The sequence below is a fragment of the Osmerus eperlanus genome, chromosome 8, assembly GCF_963692335.1.
Source record: "Osmerus eperlanus chromosome 8, fOsmEpe2.1, whole genome shotgun sequence".
Classification (NCBI taxonomy): Eukaryota; Metazoa; Chordata; class Actinopteri; order Osmeriformes; family Osmeridae; genus Osmerus; species Osmerus eperlanus.
The window spans coordinates 1560754-1572723 of NC_085025.1; the positions used below are offsets into that span (position 1 = coordinate 1560754).

General features: G+C 44.5%; 1 protein-coding gene and 1 long non-coding RNA gene across 4 annotated transcripts; one reads left to right on the forward strand and one right to left on the reverse strand.

Annotated features, from left to right (window-relative positions):
• Nucleotides 1-252: 252 nt before the first annotated feature.
• snx14 (sorting nexin 14) lies at nucleotides 253-11665 on the reverse strand. Of its 3 annotated transcripts, none has more exons than XM_062467359.1 (30): nucleotides 11485-11665; nucleotides 11169-11318; nucleotides 10878-10998; nucleotides 10558-10634; nucleotides 10363-10441; nucleotides 10223-10266; nucleotides 10045-10132; nucleotides 9828-9912; nucleotides 9515-9671; nucleotides 9335-9410; nucleotides 7933-7977; nucleotides 7765-7845; nucleotides 7489-7603; nucleotides 7123-7278; nucleotides 6907-7031; nucleotides 6333-6391; nucleotides 6143-6169; nucleotides 4683-4815; nucleotides 4011-4197; nucleotides 3818-3901; nucleotides 3551-3651; nucleotides 3333-3444; nucleotides 3178-3218; nucleotides 2953-3072; nucleotides 2627-2750; nucleotides 2275-2439; nucleotides 1450-1545; nucleotides 813-904; nucleotides 664-720; nucleotides 253-440 (listed from the first exon to the last, which is right to left on the reverse strand). In XM_062467359.1, exons 2-30 carry the CDS (start codon nucleotides 11306-11308, stop codon nucleotides 396-398), a joined length of 2832 nt encoding a protein of 943 aa, XP_062323343.1. In that variant the 5' UTR covers nucleotides 11309-11318; nucleotides 11485-11665; the 3' UTR covers nucleotides 253-395. The 3 variants fall into 3 exon arrangements, with proteins under 3 accessions (XP_062323343.1, XP_062323344.1, XP_062323345.1); XM_062467360.1 differs by having other exon boundaries at nucleotides 253-465; XM_062467361.1 differs by lacking the exon at nucleotides 6143-6169.
• On the forward strand, nucleotides 973-3438 carry LOC134024733 (uncharacterized). The gene is made up of 2 exons (XR_009930918.1): nucleotides 973-1003; nucleotides 1220-3438. It is a non-coding gene; the product is annotated as an uncharacterized LOC134024733 (long non-coding RNA).
• Nucleotides 11666-11970: the final 305 nt, after the last annotated feature.

An 11970-nucleotide genomic window follows, 5' to 3' on the forward strand; every position in this document is an offset into this window, starting at 1 on the left:
GATTGACGGAGATTTAATTGACTGGAATGAGAACAGAGATGGAAATTGTAGCAGGTCACAGTCAGGGCACTGACTCATTTTCGATTTGAGAAGACACAGGGTTATTTGGAAGTCTGAAAGGGACACCCTTCGCATTTCATAAGAGGGAAACATTACCGGTTTACTTCTATAAAAACAGACATGTTCCTCTAATCAATGTCACTCAATATGAGAAGTTTAACTTATATCACAAGTGCAGACGTGACAACCCAATCAAATCAATAAATATATTTATTAGTGGATTACTTTACATTGGAATGTTGATATGGTCCCAGGGACATCAGCATTTGTTAGTGTACTGCAACTCCTTTTAGTTAACCTATGAACCTATGTTCTTCAGCTAAAGCAGCTGTGCTTTAGATCCATTCACTCCCGTGACCAGATTCACTCTGTCCACCAGTCTGTGGATTCACTCTGTCTACCAGTCTGTGGAGAAAAGAAACAGCTGTGTCAGTCCACAGCCAGCCCAGTAAAATCTATTGAAGCTGAGAATCCTTTCAGCTTGGTTAATCCTTACATAAATGAACAATAATAGAATTAGACGATAATACAATTAGACATATCTATTTACCGATGACTTGGAAAATAAAACAACACAGACCAATATTGTAAAAACATTTTCACCTTGTTGAGCTCTGGGAAGAGCTCCTGAATAGCAATATCCAGCAGAACGTAAGTCATCTAATGAGACCACACAGAAACACGAAACATTAGTTTTGGTTTTGATACCATTAGATGCTGGTGACATCCTCTTCAAAGCGCTCCCATCTTACCTGCTTGTTGAGCAGTGGCTGCTGAAAACCTTCAAACAGAAGCTTAATGCCTTCAAACTTGGCCTCCTCGCCGATGCACTTAACCACAATGTCTGCAGAAGGTAAACAGACAACAAGAATCTAGTCCTCGCAGCCTCAAAAACAGGAACTGGCTCTTAAAAACTCTACCGATCTACTCTCTGATCTACCAGGTTCACATTTAGTCATTTATTTTAGCAGACGCTCTTATCCAGAGCGACTTACAGTGAGTACAGGGACATTCCCCCCAAGGCAAGTAGGGTGAAGTGCCTTGCCCAAGGACACAACGTCATTTGGCACGGCCGGGAATCGAACTGGCAACCTTCTGATTACTAGCCCGATTCCCTCACCGCTCAGCCATCTGACTCCGTTCAATTGGTCCGTTCAAGGTTCAATTGACAGACATGAAAGTGCGAGAGGGGTACTTTAAATAAAGGCATGATTACTAGTGCTAGTACTTAAGAGGGATTAGGAGCTACTAATGACATCCAAAATGATGTCTAAGCACATTAAGCCATCGCCCACATCAACCTTGGCAAAGCTCAGAACATCTACATATTACATAACACACAATGGAAGAATGGAGGGGAGAAAGGAAAATAAAAAGTTTCATTTGAACCTGGCAAGTATCTCATCATCTCTTCAAAGGTCTGTTTGGCTCTCCTCTGCTTGTCTTCTGTGTAGCGTTCCTCACTGTTCTCACAGAACACAGCATCTGAGACAAAACCTCAGCATTAGTCTGAGGCACCTGAGGGTCTGACAGAGGAGGCCACTACAAGGATTCATTAGGACCACACAGAGTGAGGAGTCACAGTAAAACAGTTCTATTGTCTGGGCCTCGGGCTAGATGGAAGGGAACAAGAATAATATTAACACTGACACTCTGAAGTGCTCGAGTGGGCGATTATTGAATGCCCCCGTTCCAACACACACATTAACCTTCGCTCTTTCATGGGATAATATTCAAACCGCTTTACTAGAGTTCACCACACACCTCTGACGTCCCTGGTGTTTGAGGGACACACAGACCACACACCTCTGAGGTCCCTGGTGTTTGAGGGACACACAGACCACACACCTCTGACGTCCCTGGTGTTTGAGGGACACACAGACCACACACTTCTGACGTCCCTGGTGTTTGAGGGACACACAGACCACACACTTCTGAGGTCCCTGGTGTTTGAGGGACACACAGACCACACACCTCTGACGTCCCTGGTGTTTGAGAGGGATGCACATGTAACAGACGTGGTCTTGCAAGCTCCGTCGAGGCATACGGGCCGATGTTCCCTCCCAACGGGAGTCGAACCTGCCACCTCTGACTTCCCAAGCGCCACCACTACCAACTACGCCAACGAAAAGCTAGAAATTCTTGACGCGGGTGGCCTGTTACATACTTGAAGAGTGAGCTTCAGCACACACCGGCTACACACAGACCACACACCTCTGAGCTGGGTGATGAGAGACACCAAACGGTGCTCCTGGAGAACCCTCTCCAGCTTCTTCTGCATGTACTGGTCCATGTACGCCTCGAATGTGTTCTTGAACAGGATCCGCGCTCCTGAGAGGATGTGATGCAACCATTCGGGCATGTGGAACACTATGCGACCTGCCAGGCAACACAACTGTAGTGAGAAGCAGCTTCACCAACTTAACTCCCCACATTGACTACGTGATTAAAGTTGTGATCCGCTCCTGTGGAGATTAACGATTTTGACCCTTTATGACTTGGATCTTATTAAAGTTCACGCTAATGGTCAAATCCAACCACAAAACAAAGTGTTTGGATCACTTACCCACATACATCATGTAATCATACATTCCCTCAACTATGGTCACTTCCATGAAGTAGTTCTGGTTCTGCTTCCTCTCCACAGTCTCAGACAGATTTGCATTGTTCCTGAACAGGTTGTTGACGAGCTATAAACGAGGATAGGAGTATCAGTCATACAAACTCCTTCTCAATCATCTACTGTACTTTCTGAATGCGCTATTTGTACGTCACTTTGGGTCAAAGCGTTTGCCGAAAGAACAAAATGTAAATGTTGAGCCAGATTTCGAGTCACGACAGATGATCAGTTTGTGAACCGGGAGTTGGATAAGCTGGTGGTTGATGACTCGCCTTCTTATCATACTCGGCTGTGGGGCTGAGTATGGTCAGTTCTGGTCTGCTGGGTTTGGGCTTGGGTGACTCGCAAGAGTTGAAAAAAGACTGGATGAATGGTTCCAAATTCTGCCCTTTCTGGAACGAAGCATAGAGAAAACAGACCATGTGGAATATAGTTGTGTTTCAAATCAAGACTCAAATTCATGTTTTTCATGCCAAACAGAGGTACTGTTTTCCTACCTCTTTCATAAGCTTTCCAGGAACAGATTTGAAAATTTTACCTGCGGTTTAACAATCAGAGATAAAAGAAACGTAAAAAAGAAGAAAATACACAAATCAATAGTTCTCAAATGAATTGTCTTGGTGTTGTGCTGAACTGTACAGAGACGTCTTACCCAGATTAACATCAGGCAGCATCTTGTCCAGGAACTGAGATTCCATACTGTGTGGGGACAGGAAGTCCGCAAGCAGCTGGCTGTTACTCAGCTCTGGGTGCTGCAGTAGCCTCTGGATAAACACACAAGCATGGAAAAACCTCCAACAATAAGCACGTACAGTACATCAACATTCACACAAACATAGCCATGATTACTGTGCTCTGGTGGGAATATACCTGCAAATACTCCTCAAACTCCTCCCTCTTAGAAGACAAGAACTCGACATTCTTTGGTCCAATTATTCTTTTGGAAGGAAGCTGGGCGTCCGCAAACGACCCTGTGTAAACAAATGACAGTTTTAATTCAATTCAGGACCACAACCGTTAAGAGAAAACAGACTGTGTGGAATGGAGTTGTGTTTCAATGTTCATGTTTTTCATGCCAAAGCCAGTCAAAAGAGAATTTGTTTGCTGGGTTATATAAAAGGGATTATAACCACTTACCATGGAATTCGGTGAGTTTCGATTCTAGCACATAGAATTCTAGATATCTCCTATAGATGGACCACTTCTCAGTTTCATGCCCCACTGAATTAGAAAGAGAGGAAAACAGTCACTTAGCCTCACAGACCACTCAGTCTTTTCCCTCCATTATTTTACACAGCTTCTTTTTGTACCGGAACAAGGCTTCTCTCACCTTCCTTCCTGTCTTTGCGCTCCACATCAATGCAGAACACAGGGACCCTCTCTCTCCTGGCCTCGTCGTCGTACAGATCCACGTAGGGGATGGAGATGCTCCAGGCCGACAGGTTTCTCAGGACCCCCGGGATGCTGGATGCTTCCGCAGGAGACTCATCCTCCACAACCACTGTGGCCTCCTCCACCTGCAACACACCAGGAGACACGAGGAGGGCTGGTGATGGACTTCCACTTTCATGTCATGTCAGGGAGTCAGGTGGCTGAGCGGTTAGGGAATCAGGCTAGTAATCCGAAGGTTGCCAGTTCGATTCCGGCCGTGCAAAATGAAGTTGTGTCCTTGGGCAAGGCACTTCACTCTACTTGCCTCGGGGGGAATGTCCCTGTACTTACTGTAAGTCGCTCTGGATAAGAGCGTCTGCTAAATGACTAAATGTGAATGTATGTCCTCTGAGAGGCAATTTGTTGTACAGCACGGACGGAACATACAGACACATAAAATACACATCAAAGTAATAAAACAATAATTTCAAGATTGTTTATGGCAGCCATCATAATATCGTCACAGTCAGAACAAAGTACAAATACTTTCTTAGGTATAATGTAGTTCGTAGATTACTTTTTAGTTAAGGATTAAAAAGTTGGAGATTTTTTTTTTAGAGGAAGCACTCACCAGGTCTTCCTCTGCATCAACCATGGCATAGGAGGGCAACATCGCCCCTTCCAAGGTATTGCTCTTGAACACTCCTTTGATTTTACTTCCAATCCTGCTGATTCCAAATGTCTCCCCCCGCTTTGATATGTTTCTGTACAAACACACAGTGACATTGAACATGTAACCTTCAGAAATACAACAAATAAACCAGAATACTGCTCTGATACCTTTCCATCATGTGCTGTGTGCAAATATATTTTGCATAATGATTTGAGCCTACTTTTATATTTTGGCTAGGGAGAGCAAACATGCCAAGCTGAGACAGAAATACAAAGATGGACACATTCTACCAATGCAAGCAGCAACTACAACAGAAACACACAGGCAATGACTGGTACGGCTGCATATAGTACAAGCCCATGCTTATGGAATGAGACAAGTCTAAACAGAAAACAGTACAAGAAGTCTTGGGTTTAAATGTTGAGTGCAGGAGTGCATGTTGATGTTGCCAGTTCGATTCCCGGCCGTGCCAAATGATGTTGTGTCCTTGGGCAAGGAACTTCACCCTACTTGCCTCGGGGGGAATGTCCCTGTACTTACTGTAAGTCGCTCTGCTAAATGACTTAATGTATATGTAGGAGGGATATTAGGCACAACCAATGTAGGTTGAAATAGGGGACAATGTCCCACAGCAGGTAACTGGTGCTCATTATACACAAGACAACTATGGTACAAAGTACGACACAAGGACAGACCACAGACAGACAAAGAACATCAAGGGACAAGGAGAATTTCACAGTATGTGCATGACAGTCAGGTACAAGGTCATCTTTCTCCCCTTTACACGGAACATTCTACGTCTGAAGCTTACAGTAAATGATTTCTAAGCCCTAGCATGAATATATAGTATGCTAGCTGGATTGAAAAATATAATGTCTACAGAAATACTGTAAAAAAAAAAGTAGATTCTAAGTCTAACTTGTTTTTGACTGTCTTGAGGGTTAAGATGTTTAACCCTTGTGTTATCTTCGGGTCATTCTGACCCATCAGTCATTGTGACCCACCGTCGTATTGCGACAGATTTACCGCATACAAAGACAAAGTGAAGCATTTTCTTTTAATAGCTAGGCTGTCTCAGACCCCCCACATTGCAAAGGTTAAAAGAAAATTATTTTAATTTGTTTTTGTATTGGGTAAAATTGGGTAAACACAACGATGGTTCGTTATGAACCTTTGGGTCATGTGACCCGAAGGCAGCACGAGGGTTAAGGATGTCAGGATAAGGGCTTAGTCAGCACATAATAAACATTCAAAACCCAAGCACTGATTCGCAAAAGCCCAACAGTTTTAAGTAACTAGCACCAAACTGTCAAAAACAGCAGTTTGTTTCCTTTACTGCTATCCAGGCAGTAACAGTTGCATGCAGCAAACCGGGCAGCCGGGAGACATTGACCTGCATCATGCCAAAACATACTTACCTCATATCATCGAAACTCAGGCTATTCCTGGAATAACAGTCACAGTAAACCATACAGTAGGTTGCCAGGGGAAACACTGACAAAGGCTACAAATTGCCAGTTTTTTTTACTTTTTAATTCTGTGGCCATGAAATATGTTACTTATTCCAACACACACAAAACAAGCTCCATTCTAACTGTGGTTACCAACCTGCTCATTCTGGAATTCCTGGTCGGAGACTCCACCCCTCTGAGGAGATGCCTGAAGTACTGCACACAAACAAACACACACAGAGCTGTGGTCAACTTGAGAGCCTGTGTTCACCCTGTGGTGATGTAGGCTGTCGCTACATCCTGCCCTGGATGCTGCTAACTTTGTGTGCTGGGCCTGTGTGGGTGTGGCCTGGGCGTGTGTGGGTGTGGCCTGGGCGTGTGTGCGTGTGGCCTGGGCGTGTGTGGGTGTGGCCTGGGCGTGTGTGGGTGTGGCCTGGGCGTGTGTGGGTGTGGCCTGGGCCTGTGTGGGTGTGGCCTGGGCCTGTGTGGGTGTGGCCTGGGCCTGTGTGGGTGTGGCCTGGGCGTGTGTGGGTGTGGCCTGGGCCTGTGTGGGTGTGGCCTGGGCCTGTGTGGGTGTGGCCTGGGCCTGTGTGGGTGTGGCCTGGGCGTGTGTGGGTGTGGCCTGGGCCTGTGTGGGTGTGGCCTGGGCGTGTGTGGCCTGGGCCTGTGTGGGTGTGGCCTGGGCCTGTGTGGGTGTGGCCTGGGCCTGTGTGGGTGTGGCCTGGGCTCACCTCATCACTGTGGCAGAACAGCGGGGTGAAGACTCCCTCCAGCAGAGACAGGACGTGCTCGTAAGCTTCAAACAGGCAGCGCATGGTCTGCAACTTGACCACGCCCATGTATGGACCGTGAGCAACTGAGAGGACATGGAGGACAGGGAGTATCACCACCGGGACGTCATCCTGAGGGATTATGACTTGTGATTGTGCTCAGTGTAGGTTGCTTACTGTTGCGTATTTCCTCTACAATGAAGGTGTCAAAGCTGATCTTGTCAATGCTCTCTTCCAAGCAGTAGGTCTCATAGATGTGCTGCACCTCCCCATGTAACCTCTGCAGCTCAGCATCACTCAGATCAGGAGACAGGATCTTGTCGTTGAACTCCTCTGGGTGAAATGATGCAACAGTTAACCACCAAACCCAATATGTTTCTTTCAGCATCATGTTGGCGCATTTTTAAATGGTGTGACTCTTCAGCCCCTTCCTCACTATTGTTACGGAAGTCATTAAAAAATTGCATAGTAGCACGTGACACCTGAGCCGTCGTGAGTAGGGAGTCCTGCTTAGTGAGGCAGAACTGCAGCACATGCACTTACCCACAGTGAGGCAGAACTGCAGCACATGCACGGCCCCTTCGTGCTTCAGGAAGTTCATGAAGCGGAACAGCAGATCCTGCTGCTCTCTGATCTCCTTCAGGTCCAGCTTCAGAACCTAGACGACCACGGGGGGGGGGGGGCAGACAGGCCCGACTGCAAGTTAGTGGTTGAAACGAAACGACCAAACACATCAAAATGCCAATATAATAAATATATATAATATAATAATGTCGTTCTTCCTGTGTGCTTTAACCGAGGCATGAGGCCTGCTCTTACAGATGCCTTCTTGTTCCGTGGGTCAGCGTACTTCTGCAGGAAGGGAACCAGGGCAGAGGAAGGCTCGCTGGCTGCTTCATGCTGAGAACACAGTTAAGATGAGCTCACATCCCACACCATCACCACACGCCTTCCATGACATGACTGGAAAGTTAAACCTTTACTCACTGGACTGTCATCAATGAATATCAGCACCATGTGGTTCACGGTATCCTAAAAGGAAATGAATGCAATGTTTGTAAACATGACTTGCATTGGTTGACTGTCTAGACTGAGTTTGTACAGAATTATTGTTATTTACATATTGTCAAAGGATCCTCAAGGCTCCTTTGTTTGAATGCACCTTGGAGAAATAATGAATAGAAATGCTTACTAGATAATTGGTGTATTTGCATAGGATGTGTTAGAACTTGCTTCCATATGTGTATTGAGACGGGATGGATTAGCAAAAGCTTGCAAATGTTTTAGAACTCTTTTCCATTTTGTTATGAATTAGCAACTTCTTGCTGATGTGCATCTAAGATAAGATGTGTTAAACCGTCTTGCGGAAAGTTTCAGATAGGAGGCCTCTGTATGACAGCTAGACACTGTTTGCGTATGATTTCTTAGAAACTGCCTGCATAGGATGTGGTTAGAGAACTTTCATAGAGGAAGCCACACTTTACCTTTTAGAGAGTGCAGGTTACTTGGAAACATGCATGATACCTGGATACGTGCGTCATAGCACAGTCAAAAGTTACATTTGTCATCAGTTTTGAAGCATATAAAATGATTTGTATGTCTATGTGTGACGGAGAACACGAGACTTCAGAGACAAGAGCAAGAGAAGAGAGCACCTCGAGTGCTGCCCCATCTGGGGCAGCGGGCTCACAGAAGAAGTCAGTGCGATAGACAGGATATAGCTGTCGAAGTCTTACTCTGTTAACAGTTTTAGTCAATTATTTTCATATATCCTGAAAATAATAAAAAATAAAATACAAAATATGTAAAAGACAAGTCGTTCTCCGTCCTCCCTTGTGCGCCCCTCGCCGGACACGGGAGATTCGCAAAGCGCCACACGCCTGGAACCGTGGTGAGTCCCCGGGAAGTGTTCAGCTGTTCGGGCTCACTCTCTCTCAAAAAACAATAGGTGCGGTGTTGTGTCCTAGAGACAACGAGTGGAATAAGAGCGAGAAGAGACCTCTTGATCGTTTTGTCTGTAAGGAACTGTTAACTGGAAGAGAAATATAACAAAGGAATAAGTGATCGACAAAGAGTGATGTTTGCCAGGGAAGGCCAAAAACATTTGCTGTAATAAAGATCTCTTGATGTTGTATTCAAAGCCCAGCGCAACACCGTGGTAGGTTGGGTGCAGGGATTCTCGAAAGGGAGCCTCTAACCAACTCAGAACCAAACGTGCGTTCTCCGCGCACGCAGCCTATGTAAATTTGAGAGACCCCGAGCGCCGAGTGCGTAGGGTCACGCGCGAGATAGGTGAGGGCGTCGGAAGGGCGCCGTGCATGCATGCTCGCAGTGAGCCCGGCCTCGTTCGTTTCGACAATATACAGTATATTAGATGGGTTATGCTTACTGGGTCGGCCATGAAGTCCATAGTGGGGAGTATCACAGAGCCTGTCATAACCTCTCGCAATAACAAAGACAGAGACCTGGAAAAACATGCAACAAGATGTTCTGTTGACCATTCAGGGACACTAGTCAATACAAACCCAGCAGGTGTTTATTTCTGATCCAGGTATCATGAGTCGCCTACCTGCAGTCAGTGGCTTTAGGGGGCATGACGTAGTCAAACAGCATCTCTGCCAGCTTCCTCAGATAGAGAAGCTCATCTCTCCTGCTGCGGAGAGCCACATGCAGGTCTGGGCCATACTCCTCCAGAGCAGCCTGCTGTAGACTCTCTGAGCTCCTCACTGGTGAGAGAGAGAGAGAGAGAGAGAGAGAGAGAGAGACAGAGAGAGAGAGAGAGAGAGAGAGAGACAGAGAGAGAGAGAAGCTAAATACATTCATATTCATATTGCATACCCTACAAATTTTTTGGAAAGATTGAAGAAAAGAAAAAAGGAAACCTTTTCCCCAGGCCTTTGATATTATTTCTATATGCTTCATGGTCGCCTTCATCATTTTACCAGCAACAACCGAGGGTACGTCCACCTACACAACACAAATTCAATGTTAATTTTTACATTCATATACACACTTCATGTGTAAATATTGTTGTTACATCTGGATGAAATTGGAAATGAAAGGCATTGACTGGTTCATCTGAGAGAGCAGGTTGCTCACCTTCTGAGCTCGTCGAATCATAACGGCCGCAAAGAAGCGTAAGGTCATTCTCAGTTCATCCACGCAATCCTCATCATCTGTGATGTCCCTGAGAAGTGGAGAGAAGCAAAGTTCACTTCACGTTGATGCTCATCATCATCCCAAAAATATATAAATCAAGCTGTATTATTCATCTCACCTATACCAAGGATACACAAAATTTTCCAAAACCAACTCAAGCAACTGCAAGGGACAAAACAAATAAAAATTAATGCATACATCCAGTTATTGATTGGTTACTGTTGAGCTAAATAATATCTCATTTATCTGTTGTTGTACCTCAGATATGGAAGAGTCCACTTTTGAGCATACTTTTAAGCCCAACCATGGCTGATAATTTTCAAGAAGTAACGTTGGTCTGCAAAAGTGCAATGCATTTCCAAAATTAGAGCACATGACCACTAGAGGGAGATTAATGCAACTTCTAAAAAGCAGTGTTTACAAAATACCATCCTTATCTGGTCACATTCCTACCTGTGCCGTTTGCACTTGACTTTCCCACACACTGCACAGCTGTGCCCGGATGGAAATAACTCCTGTAGTTCCTCTTTCTGCAGAATAAAAGAAACATTCGTAAAATGAAGACGGCTGAATCCTAGAATGAGCTGATTTGAAGCTGTTTTACATTGGCCATAACTACAGGCAGTAGCTACCACTTATCTATCTGAAGCTAAACCCAAATCCACTCCAACATCTTTAGACTGATGTGGAATTTAGGACTTACTCCTGTTATGCCCCACATTCATGTGTTTTTTCAGTGTATTATTAAAATTGTCTTACAACAAATGTCTTACTTTGTGTCTAGGCTTTATAGTGAGGAGGATGTTTGGCAGCAGGGATTCTGGGCCAAGGGAGCAATAGAATGTAATCAAACCAGCCAGGAAGGACCAGAACACCATCAGAATGTGTAGATACCTAATAAAACATTAGAACCGGAGCAAGATCAGACACCGCCACTGTTAAAACATCCAGGGTCAAAATAACAGCCACTTTTTGGTACGATAAGGCATTGTAACTGTATTGTATTTATATCTATCTCGGGTAAGAAGTGCATAAAATAGTTAATATTCTGAATAAGAGCTCACCGGTTGAGAAGTATAGTTGACGAAAGCATAAACATCAGAACAAAACAAAAAACTGGATACTGACGGCCAACTTCTCTCAGGAGGTCAATCTTCAGTCTTTGTTTCAGATTCTCCATAGTTGTTCGTATATTAGCCATCATTTAATGGACTCTGTTTAAGGGGCACACAGTGAGACAAACGGCATACTTCACAAACTGGTTTATGCCCACTGCGGGACAGTAGTAGTAGACTAACCTAGCTAGAACTTGGATATCAAAGCCGTGAGCTGGGATGTTTGGAAGTTTACATTACAAACCAATATAGCGGATTTACTTACCCTGCAAGATTGCTCTTCACGTAAAAAAAACACGGGTTAAACATATACAGCGTCATTATTCACTATTATGAATAATGTTTTTATGTTTCTTTTCATGAAAGCAAGTTTGTTATTTCCTATTTCAGCCGTACATTTTCCCTGACAGTTGAGCCTTTCCCTAATCCAGTTGACGCCATTTCCGGTAAAGGTTACGACGCTTCCTGTTGTTAAAGTAGAACTACCTCTCAGTTTGAGTTAAATTCAAAATGTTAAATATTCCGTTCAATCTCAAGTGTACAAATTACATAACGTTTTCGATACAATATAAAAAGTCGCATGCGTAGATACACTACAATAATGTAGTGCTCTGAATTTGTAATCCACACTTCCTAAAGGGTTTATACTCTTGTATAATCCTGAATATTTGCGCAATCCCGGCGGTAAAACATTCCCCGGTATCTGAACGAAATAGTCTATTTAGATTTTTTTTTTAAGCACCCTAACATA